This window comes from Schistocerca americana, chromosome 5 (assembly GCF_021461395.2).
Source record: "Schistocerca americana isolate TAMUIC-IGC-003095 chromosome 5, iqSchAmer2.1, whole genome shotgun sequence".
NCBI classification, from domain to species: domain Eukaryota; kingdom Metazoa; phylum Arthropoda; class Insecta; order Orthoptera; family Acrididae; genus Schistocerca; species Schistocerca americana.
The window spans coordinates 560920337-560945421 of NC_060123.1; the positions used below are offsets into that span (position 1 = coordinate 560920337).

Below are 25085 nucleotides of genomic sequence, written 5' to 3' on the forward strand. Positions count from 1 at the left end.
CGTCCGCTGGGCGACTGTGAGACACTTTGGAGCGTCCTGTGCTTGAGTCTCTATCTCGCTTACATTTGTCACCTGACTGTTTGTTTACTGGATTTTCATCTGGACTACGTTTCGACTGCTGTCATACGGATGTTCATAGATTTTCTTGACCCTGGTCTATCTGGATGATTCTCCAGTGCGCTCTACAAGTTACTATGGCCAAGTGCGGACTGGGACTGTGAACTACCAAGTGGTCACGTTTACCCACATTTTATTTGTTATAAATAGTGCGTTAAGCCGTAGTATATGTATTACATACGATTTTGGAAGAGACACTTACGATACTGTTTGAGCTATGAAGTCATTAAACAGTAAAAGGGTACGTGGTGGCGATGCGAAACTAGTCCCCTGATTTGAGTAACACCTGTATCTCAATGTTGTGAAGATACACACCAGCCCCAGGAACTGCCTGTCTCCCTATTAAGTGCAAGTATGTCTGAATGCAAAAGAGTCTATTAGACCCTGTCTGTAATGACACTTCATAGGTAATTACCTTTACGTAATTTACAATTTATTGAATAATCTCTTCTAAAAATGTGATTAAGTGCAGGGAATTCTCTATAATTACTGAAGTGTTAATGGGATACAGTAACACAATGAGAGTTATTGATTTAAAGCACAAATGAATCCAATCTTCACATAGTGTGGCAATATTATTGAATTTTCTCATTATGAGAATACTGAAGGGCGATCTGTTTTAATTGTTAAAACCCACTCAAATGCCAAGATCGCACAAATAGTTTTTAATCAAGACAGCAGGTTTCAACATTCTTAGCCGTCATTTTCAGGTCTTAAACTTTTTTTTGCAGTAAACCATGTTCACTTTACGCTGACCTCATGCACAAGATGTCAAGTGGATATAACTCAGCACGTTATAAACCTTTGTCATCGCTAAAATATTTAAAAATCATACATAATCTTGTCCAAAAGGTAATGTCCATATACATATCATCATAACAAGAATCTATAAGCAATATTTATATGGACATGACCTTCTGGACAAGATTCTGTGTGGTTTCAAATATTTTAGCCATGACAAACGTTTATAATGTGCTGAGTTTTATCCGCTTGGCATCTTGTTCATGAGGTCAGTGTAAAATGAACATGGCTTACTGCAAAAAAAAAAAAAAAAAAAAAAAGTTTGAGACTTGAAGATGTCAGCTAAGACTGTTGATACAGATTGTCTTGAATAAAAAATATTTGTGTGATCTTGGACTTTGAGTGGTTTTTAACAATTATGGCAATAGATGGTTATTCGAATACATGACAGTACAAGTTTCCATGACCAGTTAGGTGACAAAATTGAAGTGGAGGCCTGTCAAATGATTGTAATTCCCTTTCGTCTACTGTGAGTGAGCTGAGTACTCCAAAAAATTGCTGATTCACTAACTCGTGGTACAGTGATCGAGTAACAGAAGTCATCTGTAGAATCCCACATTTAAATTAGATCAGCTGTGGGCATTGTCCGTGCAGGCACGATGTCGGTGGCGATAAAATAATTGTCTGAGATCCTTCTTTGCCGGAGCTGCAGAATATTTTACCAACCACCATGCTTGATTCGTGTGGTGTCTGTTATAAGTGACGGGGCTGCACTGCAGGATCATTTAGGACCGTTGACCATCCTCACGGGCTACAGCTGTGGGCGATGTTCCGATAAGTCAGCTCATGCAAAAATTCTACCCGAACTACTGAGACAGTGAAAACTCTTATCTAACCGATCTCTGGTCGCTACTTCACCTCTTCTCTCTTAGGTAGTCCAGAATGGACTTCCTGGAGAAATTCCGCCATCTACATCAACTCTGAAGAAATTAAGATGTGTCAGACCCACCAAGCTGCAAGGCTACTAATAGTGGCCGGTCGGGGATCTTATCGCCAATCACATGTGTACAAATTGCTTCACACAACTACTCCAAAACGCCACGAAAACTCCTACCACAATTGAGATGCTTGCTGCGAAAAACTAGTGGCGTCTTGTTTCGCCAGCAAGCATCACCAACTGTCTGCCAACCAGTTTGCTCTTTTGAAGTGCACGTGAAAGACTCCGGAGTGAGAAGAGTAAGCGACAAAGCAAAATACGGCGCCTACATGAGGCGACAGCTTGGTGGAGACCCCGCTGACACTGAGCCGCGAATCTAAGAATGCAACGCAAAGCGCAATCATCCTGACATAGGCACCATGGCGTCACACTGGCAGATTCCACGCAATCCTCGTTGTCTTCCCTCCGACCCAGAGCAAGTCTACGGCGTCTTTGGTAGAAAGCTCCCCCGACCACCACTACTGACACTTAGGCCCGACCTTTCTGGAATCTGATGGATGCGGCTGCAAACCACTCCCCTATCCGGTGCACATCTCCGACACAGAATATTCACCAACATATCTTGGAATATGTAGCAAATGCTGTAAGAGCCATCACTTGGTTTAATTTGAGCAGAGATTAATCAAAGCCCATGATACCCGATCACCCTCCTATTGACATCCCCCGAGAGTGCAATTACATAACATAAATGAGCCAGGACAAGCCAAAATGGTTTGTCGCTTCTCAACAGGAGCTTAACCTACAATAGGGAGTGCACAACGTCGAGAGTGACGGTTGAGATTCTTTATTATATTTGTAATTTAATTAACTTGCTCTATAGCCACGTCCGAAAGAACAGATGCCATTGGTGACCGTGCAGCTCTCTAGAATGAAATTACAATTAAATAAATACCATTACCTGCTGACGGGCGTTGATATGTGGACAGTGCCATGAAGGTGGCATCTGTTCTTTCGGACATTTCCGAAAGAACAGATGCCATCTTCATATCGTTTAAAGCTAACCGGCTGATGACCTTCTTCAGTGCGAATGCACACGGTTTGCCTCAACTCTTACGGGACTCGGTGGATTGTCTGCCGCGAGTAATGGGTATAATGGCAGGGGCACTATGAATATAGTGTGTGGACTGTAAGTTGAGAATGTGGGTCTCACGAGGAGCGTGCCGGCGATAAAACCCTGCAGTCACTCTATGCTCTGTGCCCACGGTGGCTCAGATGTATTGCCGACACGGTAGCTCACCGTGTTCGATCAGAGGGTTAGTTAATCGATCAACAGCGAGCTTAAACGGATGTCTGACGACGTCGGCCCCGAACAGATGCAACGAACACAAAAGCGAACAAAATGAGATTTTTTAAAAAAAAAGAAAAGAAGAAAAGAAATGATGGATAGAGCGTCTGCAATGTAAGCAGTAGATCCAGGGATCGAGTCCCGGTCACGGCACAAATTTTCAGCTGTCCCCGTTCATGTACGCCAACGCCCGTCAGCAGCTAATGGTATTGATTTAATTGTAATTTCATTCTAGAGAGGTGCACGGTTACCAATGGCATCTGTTCTTTCGGACATGTCTGACAGATGCCATCTTCATACAAGAGTTGAGTTGGGAAGTCATACTGCAACCATCTTATTCATCCAATTTGAGTCCTCAGATTTTCACCACTTTTGCTTTCAAGGAACGTTCTTTCTGGAACATGGCTCGGCGAGTTCTTCGAGTCAAAACAACATGATTTCTACAGACGTGGATACCAAAAGCTACCCCAGCGTTGGCAGACTGTTGTCAATATTGAAGGAGAATATATTTTTGATGACTGAAGTTTCTGTTATGTGCATGTCCGGCCGGTGTGGCCGAGCGGTTCTAGGCGCTTCAGTCTGGAACCGCGCGACCGCTCCGGTCGCAGGTTCGAATCCTGCCTCGGGCATGGATGTGTGTGATGTCCTTAGGTTAGTTAGGTTTAACTAGTTCTAAGTTCTAGGGGACTGATGACCTCAGCTGTTAAGTCCCATAGTGCTCAGAGCCATTTTTTTTGTTATGTGTATGTGTTGTGTTTTGAAAAACGCTACGAACTTATGCACCAACCCAATAGTAACAATTAGTTGGGGACCTTCTAAGCCACGAATTATTCAGAAGTTTAGGATACCAAGACAACAAGAGCAGCAGTGTGGAATCACACCATCTCAGCAAGTAATGTGCAAAATTTCTGAATCAACCTGAGACAGTCCTATGCTGTGTCCGTCTGCTGTCAGTCTTCCTGAAGAAAAAAGTTTCTCAACGTGTGTGCAGGTTGACTCTCAGCTAACTCACACAATGAATGTTGCGTCAGGCAATCGAAAGCTGTCATCAACTATCACATCATTCCTGATTTTAAGAATTTTTTTAACGCACTACAGGCTTTGATAACTGAATAACATTCCCAAGTGACTTGGTTCGAGACTGACCGCATTTTCCCAGTTGCAATGAAATGAACAAATACTCTCTTCAAACTTGGCTTACGCTGCCAGTTTTTAAACCACCTTTACTCGTATAGCCGGCCGTGGTGGTCGAGCGGTTCTAGGCGCTACAGTTTGGAATCGCGCGACCGCTACGGTCGCAGGTTCGAATCCTGCCTCGGACATGGATGTGTGTGATGTCCTTAGGTTAGTTAGGTTTAAGTAGTTCTAAGTTCTAGGGGACTGATGACCTCAGCAGCTAAGTCTCATAGTGCTCAGAGCCATTTGAACCATTTTTTTACTCGTATAAGAGCAACGACAATATTTCACATTAACACTCTGCGTCTGTGTTTGTATATTTCCAGTTATGCTACATTAAATAAGTTGTTATCTCCAACATGATTGTTCTTTGGATGATGGTTGAACAATAATGAAAGTCAGTAGTGTTCATTTTACGGAAAAATTTCGGAATGTATTTACAATTTTTCTCGATTTTATTCTCCTCACGTGCTTTTTCATCGTGTGTTACAAAGGGAACACGAAAACTGCATACAAGATATTTATTGACTTCAGAGCATTAAAAACCAAAGGATGACTTTGTCGATTCAGCTGAGCAAGCTTTATACGCGACAGGGAATTGCCTCCACCAAAGTGATAATGCCCCGATTTACACATTTGATACGGACGAGGATGACATAATTCAGCTCACTTGGCCTCAGTAGCCACAGCATTTTAATACTATCTAACTATCTTTGTCTATTTTCGAAAAAATTTTTAAGACCTTTCACTGTGCTCTAACATCGAACAAAAAGTAATTTCTATGCAAGGAATAACGAAAAGAAAAAAAATCACAGTCACCAACGTTTACCATCTATAAAAGTTGAAGCTCAGCAAATCCAGGCTTTTTCGTATGTACTGTTCACCGTATCAGTCGGGTATTCACATTATAGTATCTAACTGCTCTAGATATGACATATTTGGAGTGAAAATTGTGTAACCGAGAACACTCTCTATGTTACTCCCATTCTCATAAATACGTTTACGTCACGTCGACCAACTCTAATAATCAAGTCGTCGTGGGAATGTTCAACCCAACCTTTCTTTTTTTATACAGGGTGTATCAAAAAGAATCATCCGATTTTTAAAAAATCCTAATTGTTATGCTATTTGGGATATGTGCGTGAACAACGTACTGTTGGAAAGAGCAAACTCTCGAGTTTTACATGGTTCCCGCTAGGTAGCAGCAGTGTGCACCCACTTCACTTCTAGTAAAAATGGTGTCAGGACAGAAGAAAGCGTTGTCTGCTACGTTCTGCGCAGTAATAGCAGTTCAGCGTGACTTTCGTACTAGGTATGGTGCGGTTCCTCCCACAGCACGGCATGAAGAATTCCGAGAAAGAGATTGTTTTTGTAAAGGAAATCGCCCGGTCGTCCCCGAGTGTCTGACACAGAAATCGAACGCATCCGCCATAGTTCGAGTCCGCAGGAACCCGTTGGCCGTACAGCTAGATAGCTCATCATGCCCCCGGTGTCCTACTGGCGTGTGTTGCGTCGACGTTTACACATGAAACCATACAAAATTCAGCTACTTTAAGATCTTCGTGAAGGTGCCAAACAACAACGTGTGGAGTTCCGTAATTTATTTCTTGGCAAGATGGAAGATGACAGTTTTCTTCCATTTAAATGGCGGGGTGATCCGTTATAATACGAGAATATTGGTATGGAACAACCACAAAAAGTTGTACAACATACGAGGAGCTCTGCAAAATGTAATATGTTTTGTGCAGTTTCACGGGAAATGGTGCATAGTCCATTTTTCTTCGCCGAGAAGACTGTTACAGTAAGCACACATCTTGATATGCTTGAGGACTTTCCTTTCCCACAGTTGGAGTACTGAACGACGGATCGGTCGCAATAGACCAAATGATTCACCTCACGTTACTGGCCTCCAAGGTCACCGGACATGACTATGTGATTATTTCTTGTGTGGGGTGTTTATAAACTGTTCTGTTCATGTACCTCCGTTACCAAAAACAATGTAAGAACTGAAACATCGCATTATTTCTTGAGTGGGGTGTTTATAAACGGTTCTGTTCATGTACCTCCGTTACCAAAAACAATGTAAGAACTGAAACATCGCATTATTTCTTGTGTGGGGTGTTTATAAACGGTTCTGTTCATGTACCTCCGTTACCAAAAACAATGTAAGAACTGAAACATCGCATAACAGCAGCTCTGGAAGCTGTAACACAAGAGATGCTCGATGCAATGTGGGAATAATATGAATACGGCATTGACATATGCCGTGCATCTCAAGGGGACATATTGAACACCTATGAAAAGGTATGAAAAAACTTTTTGAGTTTCCCATTCATCAAAAAACAAAATAGATTGTATATGTTTATTAGTTTCAGAAATGTAGATGTGCCAAATCGGATGATTCTTTTTGCTACACCCCTTATTACATTCATACAGACCAACAGTTGAGTACTGACATTAAAGGGAGCAGCCTGGAAAACTCACTCCACGTGTCGTCCTCGTCCGCTTCCTTCTGCTGCCCCGGTTTGTCGCTGTCCACGCAACCCTTGTTCTTGAGCTGGATCAGCAGGTGCATGAAGTCGTTCCTCGCCACGTTGTTCTCCTCCCTGTACGCAACTGTGTCGCTCACCATCTTGCGGAAATACTTTGAGACTTCACTCTCGCCTCTCACTAATCTGTACGAAAAAAAAAATAAACGAACACTTGTTGCATTTTCCTAACTCTTAATAGCAAGTATCAGAAAGGCTATAAAACAAGAAATAAGGAACACGACAGCCAAGTATGTTTTTAATAGCAAAGACAAGATCCAGTTATTAGCCAACAGTGGGGTATACAAAATCACCTGTTCTGATTGTGACAAAATTTTGCATTGGTCAGTCAGGCAGAGACATATCAACTAGGCTGGCAGAACATGAACGCAGCTGGAGGTTGCAGAATACTGACTCTGCATTTGCTGAGCATTTGCTACCAGCCAGTGTCCCATGTGCTTCACTTACCAAACAAAGGCCATAAACTCAACCTGCTGGAAGCCCTGGAAATTAACAAACATCTTGCCCACAGTCCAGATCTCATCCTAAATGACTAGACACAACTCAACACTTCCCCTCTCCTAAACTTCATATAATCATCTTTGTTGTTAATTACTTCCCACACTCTCTCTTCCTACATATTCCCATTTTACTGTATTCATTAAGCTGTTTTATTGTTGAAGTTGTCTTTGTATTCCACATAGACTGTAGTTTCAATAGTTAAGGCTTTCTTTTAACTGGTACTTGTATTACTGTACATGTTTAACACCCCTTGTAGTTGTCTCATTAAATACCGTTCATATTTTACTTTGCGCATGTATTTAATGAAAACTGGTACACAGCCACTGCTTTGATTATAATGTTAATGTTAAAATGCAGTACCACTACACTCTCGAACTGCAGGTTCCCTCAAACACCACCATTTTCCTGCATTTATTAATTTCTGTTTATCTTATTGATATTGCTTAAGTTCCTTATGTATTCTGTATTTACATTGACAACTGTCTCTTCTTTTAATTGGTTGTGTATCACTCTCCATGTTTCATACCTCCTGAGGCAGCCTTGTCTAGTACTAATTTTATTTTATTCTATTAGTTTTGTTTATTAATAGAAACTGTTATGTAGGCATGCTATTCCTATTTTGTGCTAAAGGTTTTCCTGTCTACTCCATTGTTATTTATGTACTGTTCAGTTTTTACTTTTTCATTGCAAAGATGTTACTTACTGTATGTTTCTACTTCAGTCTAGATGTGTTACTTCTCTTCCAATGTTGTCTGCTAACATTTAACTTCTTTGGTGATAATACTCAATAAATGTCTGAAGATGGCCTTGTAAGCCGAAAACCGGTTAACAATAAAAGTAATATTGTAGACCAAAAGCAAACTGGTGCTTTTCATTTATGAAATACGGAAACATATACAACGAATAAGAAATGTCTAGCCGTTGTAATAAGAAATTGCTTTAGCATTCTACAGTTTGTAAGTCGTACTGAAAGAATAAAAGACAAGAGACTGACGATGTTTAAATTTTTAATCTGCTTTGTATGAGTGCGTGGTTTTCCGACGATGTGAATTATTAAAAATTTCTTGGCTTCTGGCCGCGTGAGATTGTCAAAATTCCACGAACTTCCTACCGAGCTTCCCTCTTCCGTTGTCAAGTGGTGAACAACTGCAGTGCCAACGTGGCTTCGACGTAACACAGAAGCGCTGCTGGCTGTGACGTCACTGGAACTCTCTTCGTCACCAAATATTGTAATGTTTTCGTCCCGCGTCTGTTGCGCCGGCTTGAACCTCGCGATGGCCACGTCCCAGCTTGCGCTGAGCTGCAGACCGCCGTTCTTATCGATGGTGTTTTCTGATATTTTTACTTCTATAGCCTCTTTTATAACGCTACATCAAAATATCTTCCTCTTTATAATGATAGATGTTTCATCAGACTCAATCCAGTGACGATTTTCTTAACCGTGCCCTGCTGCGGTTGACTGTTCAGGATAGCATAGACATAAACACCTCTCGTGTTCCATCCAGTGTTCAAATGGTTCAAATGGCTCTGAGCACTATGGGACTTAACTTCTGAGGTCATCAGTCCCCTAGAACTTAGAACTACTTAAACCTAACTAACCTAAGGACATCACACACATCCATGCCCGAGGGAGGATTCGAACCTGCGACCGTAGCGGTAGCGCGGTTCCAGACTGTAGCGCCTACAACCGCTCGGCCACCCCGGCCGGCCAACCAGTGTTGCTCCTCAGTATGTACTGTTTACCCGACGTAGCAGCAACCACACTAACACGGTATCTTCGACACTCTAGGGGTTCTGATCTCTAGATAGTACTTGTAAGAGGTCCATGACTAAGAAATTTTTTGCTAGCGCACTCGAGCAGATGTAATTCCGATGGGTTGCTCACGCGCTGCTTGCGATATGTAAGCTACAAGAGAATCTCAGACCAGAGAGCGGTGTTGGCTGCAGTAGGAACTGTGTGGCAGTAGGAGCAAGTAGTTGCTAGCAGTCTGGTGTATCGTGTTGGCTGGGCCGGTCGTGGGGAGCGATGGCGGTGCCTGAGCGTTGTAGTATAAGGTAAAAACAGCCTCGCGCATATGTACTATTGTTATAACAAGTCCATGTAAATGTTTTTAAAAAAATCTCTTAATAATAATCTTTCTTAGCCGGCCGGTGTGGCCGTGCGGTTCTAGGCACTTCAGTCTGGAACCGCGTGACCGCTACCTTCGCAGGTTCGAATGCTGCCTCGGGCATGGCTGTATGTGATGTCCTTAGGTTAGTTAGGTTTAAGTAGTTCTAAGTTCTAGGCGACTGATGACCTCAGATGTTAAGTCCCATAGTGCTCAGAGCTATTTGAACCATTTTTGAATCTTTCTTACAAAAATTAACTTTTGACAATCATTCATCTCAATTGTAAAGAACAATCAGTTGTTTCTTTTTATACATGACAAATCTATCGGCCAGAATTGCACTGGGCTGTGCCAGAAAAATTTCTTATAGGAGCAGATATATACGCGTTATCCGGCGACCTTATTGAGGTAAGAATTTTCAATTTACTCAGAATGAATTTTCAGGGCCATGACGCAGCACTGCGGACATCCAAAATTTACTAGTTGAAAGTCACAGACAATTATTGAAATGTTATAAGTGAGTCACAATTTTATTGAGAGATTAGTCACATTTTTAATATTGGTAGGATGCTATACATAATTACTTTTTTTACTTGGGAGGTTACATATTTCGTAGGCCTAGTCAGCTGTCGTGTTTTTGCTAGGGGCCTGAACCCTGATGAAATGTTGTGTCTCTTCGGGAGGCGGCTAATTATACCCGACTCTGTGCCCCAGAAAGGCCACAGTGGTATTTTTCCTGTGCGCCTCTCCAGAAACAGCATGTAATACCAAGTTATTATTGCAGACATTTTCCCGGGAGAGTCTTCGGAGGTGGCATAGTTCTTGCTGTGTCGTCCGAACAAGACACAACCAGGGCAAAAGCACCACAAGCGCAAAGATGCGAGCTGGCGCCATTGCCGTAGAGACTCGCCACTTGCGCGAGTTCCACCAGCGCCACGGGCGGCGCTGAGGATGAAGATATCGACTTCACCTCAGCCAAATGCCGGTCGAGTCTCCTTTCAAATTGTATCGAGCGGATGGACGTGTACGGGTATGGAGACTGCCTCATTAACCCAAGGACCCTGCATGTCAGCAGGGGACTGTTTAAGCTGGTAGGGGCTCTGCAATGGTGTGGGGCGTGTGCAGTTGGAGTGATATGGGACCCCAGATACATCTAGATACGACTCTGGCACGTGACACGTACGTAAGCATCCTGTCTGATCACCAGCAATCCGTTCATGTCCATTGTGCGTTCTGACACACTTGGGTAATTCGAGCAGGACAATGCGACACTCCCACACGTCCAGAATTGCTGCAGAGTAGCTCCAAGAACACTCTTCTGAGCTTAAGCAGTTCCATTGGCCACCAGACTCCCCAGACATGAACATTATTGAGCAAATCTGGGGTACCTTGCAACGAGCTGTTCAGAAGAGATCTCCACCCCCTCGTACTCTTACGGATTTATGGACAGCCCTGCAGGATTCATGGTGTCAGTTCCGTCCAGCACTAGTTCAGACGTTAGTGGAGTCCATGCCACTTCATGTTGCGGGACTTCTGCGTGCTCGCGGGGGCTCCACACGATATCAGTGTAATTTTCTTCACAGAACTTCTTTACTTTAGGAGCACTGACAACCTCTCGCGTTGCTGAAGCGATAAGTTATCATAGATCAATAAATAGAAAGATAATTAATTTAGAGAGATCGGCTTGAGTTGTACTAATATTTATTAAAGCCGGTCGAGGTTGCCTAGCGGTTCTAGGCGCTACAGTCTGGAACCGCGCGACCGCTACGGTCGCAGGTTCGAATCGTGCCTCGTGCATGGATGTGTGTGATGTCCTTAGGTTAGTTAGGTTTAAGTAGTTCTAAGTCTAGGGGACTGATGACCTCAGCTGTTAAGTCTCATAGTGCTTAGAGTCATTTGAACCATTTGAACTCTCAAGCTTGTGACAATATGTGACTTTTTAGGCAACAAGGCAATGGTACAGAGGCAAAATGAATGAAACACTAAGTGAAGAGGAGAGTATATAGTAAAAGCCGTGATAAAGAGTAATGGTAAGATAAACTACCAAATGAATCATCATACATGTAAGATGCTGCCTTCTGCCTACATCCCGCAAACCTTGTATCGACTGGGGTTCTCATGCCGAGAGCTATCAAATATAACCTTCCTGTAGCATCCGTGAGAAAAAAAAAGATCTTTCGCACTCTCATTTGCCGGTATCAACTAAAATGTCTGTCCTTGGAATACCATCTACTGACACAATAACTCATCACCCAACTATGGTTGTACTGATTTCTGAACTTACAGCATATCCCACACATGGTTTCACGTAATGATTTTCTGAGAGGAAGCCAGTAAGCTTTCAACATAATTTTCACCTTTCTAATTTATTACGAGCAACATCATAATTCACGACCCTTCCCATAACGATGTCAAGAAGGCTCAGACCTGCATACCAGCACAACCAGCCAAGTCAGACCAACTTGCAGACAGCCAACACATCACATCTGCGATGGGAGGTCCCACAAAAAGGCCATGGCGGCCACCTAGCTCTGCTGCTGGTCAAACATACACTACTGGCCATTAAAACTGCTACACCAAGAAGAAATGCAGATGATAAATGGGTATTCATTGGACAAATATATTATACTACAACTGACATGCAACTTGGGTGCATAGGTCCTGCGTAATCAGTACCCAGGACAGCCACCTCTGGCCGCAACAACGGCCTTAATACGCCTGGGCATTGAGTCAAACAGAGCTTGGACGGCGTGTACAGGTACGGAAGCCCATGCAGCGTCAACACGATACCACAGTTCATCAAGAGTAGTGACTGGCGTATTGTGACATTCACCAGACGTTCTCCATTGGTGAGAGATCTGGAGAATGTGCTAAACAGGGCAGTAGTCGAACATTTTCTGTATCCAGAAAGGCCTGCCGACCGGGGTGGCCGAGCGGTTCTAGGCACTACAGTCTGGAACCGAGCGACCGCTACGGATGCAGGTTCGAATCCTGCATCGGGAACGGGTGTGTGTGATGTCCTTAGGTTAGTTAGGTATAAGTAGTTCTAAGTTCTAGGGGACTGATGACCTCAGAAGTTAAGTCCCATAGTGCTCAGAGCGATTTGAACCAGAAAGGCCCGTACAGGACCTGCAACATGCGGTCGTGCATTATCCTGCTGAAATGTAGGGTTTTGCAGGGATCGAAAGAAGGGTAGAGCCACGGGTCGTAACACGTCTGAAATGTAGCGTCCACTGTTCAAAGTCCTGTCAATGCGAACAACAGGTGACCGAGACGTGTAAGCAATGGCACCCCCTACCATCACGCCGGGTGATAAGTCAGTATGGCGGTGACGAATACACGTTTTCAACGTGCGTTCACCGCGATGTCGCCAAACACGGATGCAACCATCATGATGCTGTGAACAGAACCTGGATTCATCCGAAAAAATGACGTTTGCCATTCGTGCACCCAGGTTCGTCGTTGAGTACACCACAGAACGCGCTCCTGTCTGTGATGCAGCGTCAAGGGTAACCACAGCCATGGTCCCCAAGCTGATAGTCCATGCTGCTGCAAACGTCGTCGAACTGTTCGTGCAGATGGTTGTTGTCTTGCAAACGTCCCCATCTGTTGACTCAGGGATCGAGACGTGGCTGCACGATCCGTTACAACCATGCGGATAAGATGCCTGTCATCTCGACTGATAGTGATATGAGGCCGTTGGGATGCAGCACGGCGTTCCGTATTATCCTCCTGAACCCACCGATTCCATATTCTGCTAACAGTCATTGGATCTCGACCAAGGCGAGCAGAAATGTCGTGATACGATAAACCGCAATCGGGATAGGCTACAATCCGACCTTTATCAGAGTCGGAAACGTGATGGTACGCATTTCTCCTCCTTACACGAGGTATCACAACAACGTTTCACCAGGCAAAGCCGGTCAACTGCTGTTTGTGTATGAGAAAACGGTTGGAAAGTTTCCTCATGTCAGCACGTTGTAGGTGTCGCCACCGGCGCCAACCTTGCGTGAATGCTCTAAAAAGCTAATCATTTGAATATCACAGCATCTTCTTCCTGTCGGTTAAATTTCGCGTCTGTAGCACGTCATCTTCGTGGTGTAGCAATGTAAATGGCAAGTAGTGTAGATACCTCACTGAGCCTGAGCTGTACGATATCTCATGTCAAACGCTCTCCTCCCACTCCCCGCAAATTCCTTCCTCCGCACAGCAAGCTGCCCCAACTCCTCCTTGTCCAAGGTCAACGTTCCTTGTGTCACCTCCTCACGGCAGGGTGCGGACCCAGAGTCAGTTCACGTAAATACAGGGTGATTCAAAAAGAATACCACAAATTTAAAAATGTGTATTTAATGAAAGAAACATAATATAACCTTCAGTTATACGTCATTACAAAGAGTATTTAAAAAGGTTTTTTTCACTCAAAAACAAGTTCAGAGATGTTCAATATGGCCCCCTCCAGACACTCGAGCAATATCAACCCGATACTCCGTTCCACACTCTCTGTAGCATATCAGGCGTCACAGTTTGGATAGCTGCTGTTATTTCTCGTTTCAAATCATCAATGGCGGCTGGGAGAGGTGGCCGAAACACTATATTCTTAACATACCCCCATAAGAAAAAATCGCAGGGGGTAAGATCAGGGCTTCTTGGAGGCCAGTGATGAAGTGCTCTGTCACGGGCTGCCTGGCGGCCGATCCATCGCCTCGGGTAGTTGACGTTCAGGTAGTTACGGACAGATAAGTGCCAATGTGGTGGCGCTCCATCCTGCTGAAATATGAATTGTTGTGCTTCTTGTTCGAGCTGAGGGAACAGCCAATTCTCTAACATCTCCAGATACTGTAGTCCAGTTACAGTAGCACCTTCGAAGAAAAAGGGACCAAAAACTTTATTGGCTGAAATGGCACAGAAAACTTTCACCTTAGGCGAGTCACGTTCATACTGAGTTGTTTCCCGCGGATTCTCAGTGCCCCATATACAGACATTGTGACGGCTGACTTTCCCGTTGGTGTGGAAAGTTGCTTCATCACTAAACACAATCTTTGCATCAACTGACGCTGACGCCTAGTCAACAGCGCCTCAAGCGAACAAATGTACAACTAAATGAAACTTTATAGCTCCCTTAATTCGCCGACAGATAGTGCTTAGCTCTGCCTTTTGTCGTTGCAGAGTTTTAAATTCCTAAAGTTGTGGTATTCTTTTTGAATCACCCTGTATATTTCTGATTTATTGTGCAGCATAGCCAAGACGCTAAATGATAGGCTGCCGCCACCTGTTAAGGAGGCAAAAACTGGTTCGTCAGGTCGCAAACACTATACTGACAGAGGTGCATCGCTATGTGGCCACCCTGTGTTACTCAGAGGACGAGAGCCATGGGTGGGCATCGAGGTATGTTGACATACTGCATGCAGTCAGCCTAACTACCCAGACGACCCTCCCTGACATCACGGCAGTGTGTCAGAGTTGCACAGAGAATTACATTTATTTGTATATCTACATTGATACTCCACAACTCACCTTGAGGTGCGTGGTGGAGGGTATCATACACCACTACTAGTTATTTCCTTTCCTGTTTCACCCGCAAATAGACGGAAAAACGACTATATATATGACTCCGCATGAACCTTAATTTCTCTTATCTTCGTGGCCTGTACGCGCAGTGTATGTTAGCGGCAATATAATCACTCGACAGTTAGCTTCAAGTGTCGATTCTCTAAATTTTATCTACATCTACTTCTACATTTATACTCCGCAAGCCACCCAATGGTGTGTGGCGGAGGGCACTTTACGTGCCACTGTCATTACCTCCCTTTCCTGTTCCACTCGCGTATGATTCGCGGGTCGAACGACTGCCGGAAAGCCTCCGTGCGCGCTCGGATCTCTCTAATTTTACATTCGTGATCTCCTCGGCAGATACAAGTAGGGGGAGGCAATATATTCGATACCTCATCCAGAAACGCACACTCTCGAAACCTGGACAGCAAGCTACACCGCGATGCAGAGCGCCTCTCTTGCAGAGTCTGCCACTTGAGTTTGCTAAACATCTCCGTAACGCTATCACGCTTACCAGATAACCCTGTGACGATACGCGCCGCTCTTCTTTGGATCTTCTCTATCTCCTCTGTCAACCCAACCAGGTACAGATACCACACTGATGAGCAATACTCAAGTATAGGTCGAACAAGTGTTTTGTAAGACACTTCATTTGTTGATGGGCTACATTTTTTAAGGACTCTCCCAATGAATCTCAACCTGGCACCCGCCTTACCAACAATTAATTTTATATGATCATTCCACTTCAAATCGTTCCGCACGCATACTCCCAGATATTTTACAGAAGTAACTGCTACCAGTGTTTGTTCTGCTTTCGTGTAATCATACAATAAAAGATCCTTCTTTCTATGTATTCGCAATACATTACATTTGTCTATGTTAAGGGACAGTTGCCACTCCCTGCACCAAGTGCCTATCCGCTGCAGATCTTCCTGCATATCGCTGCAATTTTCTAATGCTGCAACTTCTTTATCAATAGTGTTCTTCGGAAAGAGTGTCGCCTTCCTCCCAAGCATTCGCATTTGAGATCCTGAAGCGTTTCCATAATACTTACATGTTGTTTGAACCTACCGGTAAGGAATCTAGCAGCTCGCCTCTGAATTGCTTCGATGTCCTCCTTCAGTCCGACGGTACGGATACCAAACACTCCAGCAGTATCCAAGAATAGGTCGCACCAACGTCCTTTACAGGTGACCCAATAAACATAAGTCGATCATTCGCCTTCTTTTCTGTAATCCTTACATGCTCGTTCCACTTCATATCACTTTGCAGCGTTGCGCCCAGATATTTAGACGAAGTGACTGTGTCAAGCAGTACATTACTAATGCATCCGAGCATTACAGGTTTGTTTTACCTACTCATCCACATTAACCTGCATTTTCGCACACTTTGAGCTAGCTGCGACTCATCACACTTGCTTCTCTCAGCAGCATTCTGTGAGTTGCCTTGTCATGCTATACACATTAATTAAACAGATGAGGCAGAGCTCATCACTAGATGTTTAATAACACACATACCGGAAGGCAACCGATCGTTTATTACACATAAATACGAGATTCAAAGTACAAATCCTTCCAACATCTAAATATTACAGAATTTCATTTTTCGCACACATCTGCATTAACTTCCCTCTGTTTTGTTTGCAGATGTTCACAGTTTATTTTAGGCTGTCCAGTTAGGCTGACTGCATGTGGTGTGTTAACATATCTCGGAGCCCTGCCCATGGCTCTCGCCCTCTGAATGACACGAGATGGCCACAGAACTATAGACAATCCTAGCGATCCGATGAAGCGGTGTTTGCTGTCTTAGTGCGTGGTGGCAGGTTTCATTTAGCCCCTTGGCTATGGTACACAATGAATATCTGAAAATCAGCTGTCAGTAGTACAGCTGCCTGAATTGTGCCTGCACGCTGCTGCAGGGAGGCGATGCAAGGACAGCCGGCATGTGTGGCCGAACGGTTCTAGGTGGCACAGTCTGGAACCGCGCGACCGCTACGGTCGCAGGTTCGAATCCTGCCTCGGGCATGGATGTGTGTGATGTCCATAGATTAGTTAGGTTTAAGTAGTTCTAAGTTCTAGGCGACTGATGATCTCAGTAGTTAAGTCCCATAGTGCTCAGAGCCATTTGAACCATTTGATGCAAGGACATGAATTGTGTCAGCGCCTTGCTGTTAGGAGGCGACACAAGGAATGTCGGTCTTGGACGAAGAGGTTCAGGGACTGTTGGGCGTGTGCAGGAGGGAATTTGAGGACATGGGATAGGGGCCATTGACACGAGATACTGCACAACGACCGGATGCGCGCCGCACGAGGTAGCCGATCGGTCTAGGCCGCCTTGCCACAGTTCGCGCGACTCCCCCTGTCGCAAGTTCGAGTCCTCCCTCTGGCACGGGTGTGTGTGTTGTCAAAAGTGTAAGTTAGTTTAATTTAGATTTAGTAGTATGTAAGCCTAGGGGCAGATGACATCAGCAGTTTGGCGCCATTTGAACTTACTACCACCACCCAAGTGCGGTGTGGCATCAGTCTTAGATTAGCGAGAGGCTAGGTAGTCGTCACGGCAGCTTGGAACGACATCACATCGCAGGTGTGAGGTTGCGTTCATCTGTGACGAGACGACCTGGTTGACTGGGACGGTAGATGGGTCTAACAAGTTCAAATGGTTCAAATGACTCTGAGCACTATGGGACTTAACTTCTGAGGTCATCAGTCCCCTTGAACTTAGAACTACTTAAACCTAACTAACCTAAGGACATCACACACATCCATGCCCGCGGCAGGATTCAAACCTGAGACCGTAGCGGTAGCGCGGTTCCAGACTGTTGCACCTAGAACCGCTCGGCCACACCGGCCAGCGTCTAACAAGTGAGCATGCTTGATGACTTTAGGAGAGGACTGATGTATTACAGTAGCAGTCACAGGAGGCTTCGAAACATTGTGGTGGAAACTTAGATCTTTCCTCTGAGAAAATCATTACATTAAACCACTTGAGTGATATGCATTGAAGTGGCAAAGAAACTGGAATAGGCATTTGTATGCAAATACAGAGATATGTAAACAGGTAGAACATGGCGCTGCGGTCGTCAACTCCTGTATAAAACAAGTGTCTGGTGCAGTTGTTAGATTGATTACTGCTGCTACAATCGCAGGTTGTCAATAGTTTGAACGTAGTGTTATACTCGACGCACGAACGATGGGATACAGAATCTACGAGGTAGCGATGAAGTGGGGATTTTCCCATACGACCATTTCGCAGGCGTACCGTGAGTATCAGGAAACCGGTAAAAAATCAAATCTCCGACATCGCTGCGGCCGGAAAAGATCATGCAAGTACGAGACCAATGACGGCTGTAGAGAATCGTTCAACGGGACAGAAGTGCAACCCTTCCGCAAATTACTGTACATTTCAATGCTGGACCATCAACAAGTGTCAGCGTGCGATCCATTCAACCAAATATCATCGATATGGGCTTTCGGAGCCGAAGGCCCACTCTTGTACCCTTGATGACTGCACGACACAAAGCTTTACGCTTCACCTGCGCCCGTCAATCTCTCCATTGGACTGTTGATGACTGGAAACATGTAGCCTGGTCGGTCGAGTCTCGTTTCAAATTGTATGGAGCGGATGGACTTGTATGGGTATGGAGACAACCTAATGAATCCATGGAGCCTGCATGTCATCAGGAGCTGTTCGAGCTGGGACTCGCGGGGACCGTACACGATATTAGAGAGGTGTACGAGTTTCTTTAGCTCTTTAGTATATTATAACTTCAGTAATCTATGTTGGCATAACAGGCGTCTCAGACATGCGGTGGGTAGAAGGTATTCTAACGACAGATATTTTACACGAGCGGAGGAGCCTGCCGCGGTGGCCGAGCGGTTCTAGGCGCTTCAGTCGGGAATCACGCGGCTGCTACGTTCGTAGGTATGAATCCTGCTTCGGGCATGGATGTGTGTGATGTCCTTAGGTTAGTTAGGTTTAAGTAGTTCTAAGTCTAGTGGACTGATTGGATTGGATTGTTTGGGGGAAGAGACCAAACAGCGAGGTCATCCGTCTCATCGGATTAGGGAAGGATGGGGAAGGAAGCCGGCCGTGGCCTTTCAAAGGAACCATCCCAGCATTTGCCTGGAGCGATTTAGGGAAATACGGAAAACCTAAATCAGGATGGCCGGACGCGGAATTGAACCGTCGTCCTCCCGAATGCGAGTCCAGTGTGCTACTACTGCGCCACCTCGCTCGGTAGTGGACTGATGACCTCAGATGTTTAATCCCATAGTGCTTAGAGCCAGCCGTCCTGGCGGAGGTTCGAAGTCTCTCTCAGGCACCAGTGTCTGTTGTTCTCAGCTTAAGTTAGTTTAAGCAGTGTCTAAGTCTAGGGACCAATGACCTCAGCAGTTTGGTCCCTTAGAAATTGACGCACATTTGAACATTTTTTTACGCGAGGGTGACAAACAAGAATGTGAGTGACAGCGTTTTCGTCACCTGGAAGGCGCTCAAGGGTTTCACCTGCCGACTCTTGGCGCGTGGACCACAGCCTGTGTGAGGGTTGTGCTCTTAGGGCGGTAGTGGGATAGCGTCGGGTGAGGGAGTGAAGGTAGTGCGCGCTCCCCTAGCAGAAGGGGAGTCCACATTCGACCTCTCGCTGTTGATTTGGGTGCGGGTCGCTGCGGTCACGGAAGTGGAGCTCGTAGAGGGACTTCCAGTAACCCAACATTGATTCATTACCAGGCCACTTGGGGCGCTGCAAGCTTATCACTCCATTATCTCGCTTTCTTATTGACTGATTTTTAGTCTTCCGTGTTTGCTTCCTTTTCGTAGTTAACAGAATCTGATTTCATCACATAGTACTTCGGGTTACGACTTATCACATGTATGTAATGCATTGTAAGGGTGCTGCTCGCATTCTGATTGCTTTCTGCTCGCATCCATAATATTATGTGGGGTAAATTATCTCATAATTGTTTGTGTTTGATATAGAACAGAAGCTACTTTCATTGCATGGCGTTCCGTGGATTAAGTATATTTGTTGTTGCTTACGAATCTGTCTGTAAACTGCTCGATTTAAGTGAACCGTAAGTATATTGCTTTTATTCCACTTTACTTTTAGTTGCATCCACATTTAATGGTGAACTCCATGTTAGCAGGTTTTGACAGTATTGGTATTCAGATATATTACAGGTTGTCATGGAATGAGTATGTAATTCTGTTTTGAATGATTTTGCTTCCTATCACTGACTGGCATGCCTTTCACAGTGGCTTGCCGAGTATGGATGTAGACGTAGATGAGAAGGCATTATGTTCTGTAGCTTTGGTGACTAAACGATTCTTCCTTGCAAATGCTTAAAATCCGACAGTATCTTCGCAAATGTTTTCACATGCAGATATTACAGACAGGACATTTTAGCAGAAGTCGATGAAACTCTCGGTGGCCTTCATTAAATCCTATATTATGAAAAACGGATGGGAACAAAATAACGTAGAATACGAGGAATATACTTACGATGCATTTAAGTCGTGAAGTTCACCCACGGATTCATAAACAGTAACAAATAGAGATGAATCCACAGAATACCATGCGACGAAACCAGCTTCTGTTTCGTATGAAACAAAAGCAAAATGGAATCATATACCCCACGCAATATTACAGATGAGAGCAAACATTAAGCAGAATACAAACAACATATTTAGAATATAATACAAAGAGTGCAGTACACTCAAAGAGATCGTAATCAGGAACATAATTTCCACTAGATAGCAGCCACACATTCGAAATTGCAATATTGAGTTTTACAAGTAAATGTACTTTACCACAAAATCCACCCACAAACTATAAATGAAAAATATTACCATCTAGTACTCGTATTTCATAGGAGAAGAAATCGGTTTATAGCGCCTTATTTTTCTGAATTCGAAATTCATTGCTATGTCACTCAGAGCGCTGTTGTCAATCTCTGTTTCTGTATGGGCCTTGCACTTCTGATATTTAGCTGTTGTGTAGCTGCACTGCTCTCTTGCTCGGCACACGGCGCATGCGTGCTGCTACAAATCAATACAGCAGTGTGGGACACTGTGCGCTGTCTGTTCTGCGAGTTAAAATGCTTAAGACAAATAAAGATGTATTCCTACTCATTCCTTCCTATTCCTTCTACGATGGATGGTGTAGTGGCATTGGATAAGGAACACCAGTAACACCTAACTGGCTACTATTTGTGACGTCACGCTTTTGGTACTCAGTGTAAGTGTGATCCATGGCGAGAGTAGTGAGCGTGCAGGCTTCTGTTTTAAAAATATGGACTAGCTTGCATTTTTAAACTTGGATAAACTATTTCTGTTTATGTGTTTGACTCTGAGAATTGTTTTGAAACATACGAGGATTGGAACTTTAATAGTTGCAACTATTTATTTACACCTCGTACAAAATAGATACGTGTTTCAAAGTTTTACTGACCTTCAAAATAGTCACCAGCATTGTGTTCAAATGGTTCAAATGGCTCTAAGCACTATGGGAGGTCATCAGCCCCCTAGACTTAGAACTACTTAGACCTAAATAACCTAAGGACTCACTCACAGCCATGCCCGACGCAGGATTCGAACCTGCGACCGTAGCAGCATCGCGGTTCCGGACTGAAGCGCCTAGAACCGCTCGGTCACAGCGGCCGGCCATTGTGTTTAACCCGTTGCCAGCGATGTGGAAGTTGGAGACTACTGTTAGCAGTGCCAGTTGTGTTGACAGTTCGAGCGGCGCGGTCTATTGCCCGACGAATTTATAGCAGTTCTGAAGCGAATGCCGTGACGTCTTTCCTTCAGTTTATAAATCGAGTTGAACTCACGAGGGCTTAAGTCAGGGGAGTGCAGTGCACTTATCACCCCATCAGTCAAACAAATCAGTAACAGCTTGCTTGCACTGTACGTGCTTGAGCACTGTCCTGCAAAATGATGGTCAGGTCCTACTGGAAGTGTCATCACTTCTGTCTCTATGCTGTTTATTTATGGAACAGAACCTACGACTAGTTAGAGACAGAAGTGATGACACTTCCTGTAGGACCTAACCATCATTTTGCAGGACAATGTTCAAGCACGTACAGTGCAAGCTGTTACTGATTTGTTTGACTGATGAGGCTGCTAAGTGCTATACCACCTACTGCACTCCACTGACTTAAGCCCCCGTAAGTTCAACTCGGTTTCTAAAATGAAGGAAACACTTCATGACATTCGCTTCAGGACTGCTACGAATTCGTCGGGCAACAGACCGCGCAGCTCCAACTGTCAACACAACTGGCACTGCTAAGAGTATCTTACGACTTCCACATCGCTGGCAACGGATTATACCCAATGCTGGTGACTATTTTAAAGGTCCGTAAAACTTTGAAAAACGTATCTAATTTCTACGAGCTGTAAATAATTAGTTGCCACTATTAAAGTTCCAATCCTCGAATAATCGTGTTTTCCCATCATTTCTGGGCAACAAATCATAGAAGGTGTGTGGCAGGTTGTACAATAAAAGTAGTTGCATCCTGTCCAATAAATCTAACCACCCTGATAGGTCAATTGAACCAGTGTAGCTCAGTTTTCCCTTCAGAATTAGTATATTTGTAGAACTTACTGGGTAAACTTTTTACCCATAAACCGCCACAGCGTAATTTTGAGGTAACTGTTAAATATGGAGTTAGTATAATCAATTTGATAGGTCACTTGAAGTCAGCCACAATTATTAGCCACAGTAATTGGGTAATGATCAGTAGTATAGTGCCCAAACTCCGTTTTTTTTTTGCTATTATTCTGTCTGGATATTCTTGTATGTTGAAGAGAACACAAGTGGTAGTGTGAGACTGGTCAAGCCGATTGTCTGATAAGAGGGCAGGGAGGGGGGAAGGAAGGTGTGGCTGACCTTGAGATTGACGGACATTTAACGACAATGTAGAGTGCACCAAGTGCAGCCATCTTCGATTCGCCATCTGGGCAAAAACTGGCAACAATGCAGAGTGTCTCGAGACTGGTATCCCCGTACTTCTTTCGTGAACAGCGGCTGTGTGTTACGTAAGTACTGTGATCTGTGCACATTCGTAAGATAAACGTGTTTATTGTAAATAATCGTTTATCAACGTTACAGCTAAATCATGCATAGTACAGCCCACATTATATGTACGTTTTTTCTGGTCTCAGGAGACGAACAATTTTACCAGTCTCGTGTTAGTGATTTGACTGTGTGGCCTTTCCGCAGCTCTACAGATACTGGCTAGTTATAGGATCACATGGTGATGTTGGAGCAGAGCACCGTAGCTGAGTGTGTGGAAGCAGATCAGGTATGTCAACATTACAGGAAGAGAAGGCCTACACCCTACTTAAGCTAATGAAACGTGGTTTATTGTCATGTGTATTGCGCTTGAGTACTGCAGATCAAACCCATTAGGCCGACGGAATAATCCTTAGTTACCGTAAATCATTTGCGGTTTGTTTCTTTTATCAGTCCAAGTACCTCATTAAGATAAGTTTGACTCACAAAAAAAGTGAAGCGTCCAGAAGAAGAAGAGGAAACGATACTTTGAGGGTTGAGAGCGTAGGTGATGCTATTATAGTGATTAAAAAATTATGTCAAATGTACCGAGAATGAGCCCACTTATCGGCATCACGCTGTACGCCGTCTGGACTGGATGCATGCACTGATTCGGTTAGGAGTGGTGCTTGATATCCTGAATACTGCCAATGGGACAAAGATAACGTCCGAGATGGTCTCACACATGTTCAGTTGGGGACGGATCTTGGGATCTTGCTAACCACAGGAGCTCAACATCACACAGGCCATTCATAGAGACACATGTCATATGTGGACGAGAACTGCCCCACTGATAAAATGCCACCACCACGATATTATCGCGTGACATCTATCACGTGACAGCACAAGACATCCATGACATAGTGTTGTGCTGTCAGATTTTATCCAGTTTCTACTAGCACTGACATGAAGTAACGCACAATGGCTCCCCACATTATGACGCCAGGAGTATCTCACCTAAACTTTGGAAGAATTGAACCTATTCCCAACTCACCACCGCAGTCACCGACGAGAGCCATATAGAATACTTTCGACTGGCAATTCTTTGCTGAATACACTGCGATTCCATTCATTAGCCGTCATGCTTCCCGGTCATGATACCACTCCAATCACAGCCGTTTGTGTTGTGTTGTAAAAGGCAGTCTACGCTTGGGACAGTAAATCCCAGGTGGGCTGCCATCTGACCATTGGTACAGGACGACCCAGAATGTTACAGGGACTTACTGGCGCGTTCTCTAATGGCAGACACAGATGTGGGCTTGGTGAGTAACGTGGCGATGCTTTCTTATGGTGGTCAGATGTGGTCGTCTGGAAATTAATCTCATCATGCCTGCATCACGCAAGCCAACGTTAAGCCAATGTCATATACGAACGCCCCACAAAACTTCGTAATGCTTAACTCGACCAGCCGTCTAAATGGATACCCTCATAGAGGTCGCTATCGTTGCTGACAACACTGTTTCACACGACTACACGGAATCTCTGTGTCGTTCAGAGTGATCACTCAAAATCTGGAACTCTTCATGACCCTTATATAACCTGGTAAAAACACTAAATAGGAATAATACAATTACACCTTAGCGGCCGTTCTATCTATCCCAGAGAAGCATACACTGAGGAGCCAAAGAAACAGGTATACCCGCCTAATATCGTGTAGGGCCCCCGCGAGCACGCAGAAGTGCCACAACACGACGAGGAATGGACTCATCTAAAGTACTTCTGGAGGGAACTGACAACCATGAAACATCCAGAGCTGTCCATAAACGCGAAAGAGTACGAGGGGGAGATCTACTGAACAGCACGTTGCAAGGCATTCCAGATATGCTCAATAATGTTCATGTCTCGGGAGTTTGGTGAGCAGCGGAAGCGTTTAAACTCAGAATAATGTTCCTAGAGCCATTCTGTAGCAATTAGGGAGGCGTGGGGTGTCGCATTGTCCTGCTGGAATTGACCAGGTCCGTCGCAATGGACAATGAATATGAATGGATCCAGCTGATCAGGCAGGATGCTT

The 25085-nt window shown here is 44.4% G+C and overlaps 1 protein-coding gene across 1 annotated transcript in view; it reads right to left on the reverse strand.

The window, feature by feature from the left end:
* Positions 1–25085, reverse strand: part of LOC124615512 (cytochrome P450 6k1-like) — a 103391-nt gene that overhangs the window by 20726 nt on the left and 57580 nt on the right. Inside the window, exon 5 of the mRNA XM_047143471.1 lies at positions 6801–6991. Within this exon, the coding sequence (XP_046999427.1) occupies positions 6801–6991 (191 nt within the window). The remainder of the gene's footprint in view (positions 1–6800; positions 6992–25085) is intronic.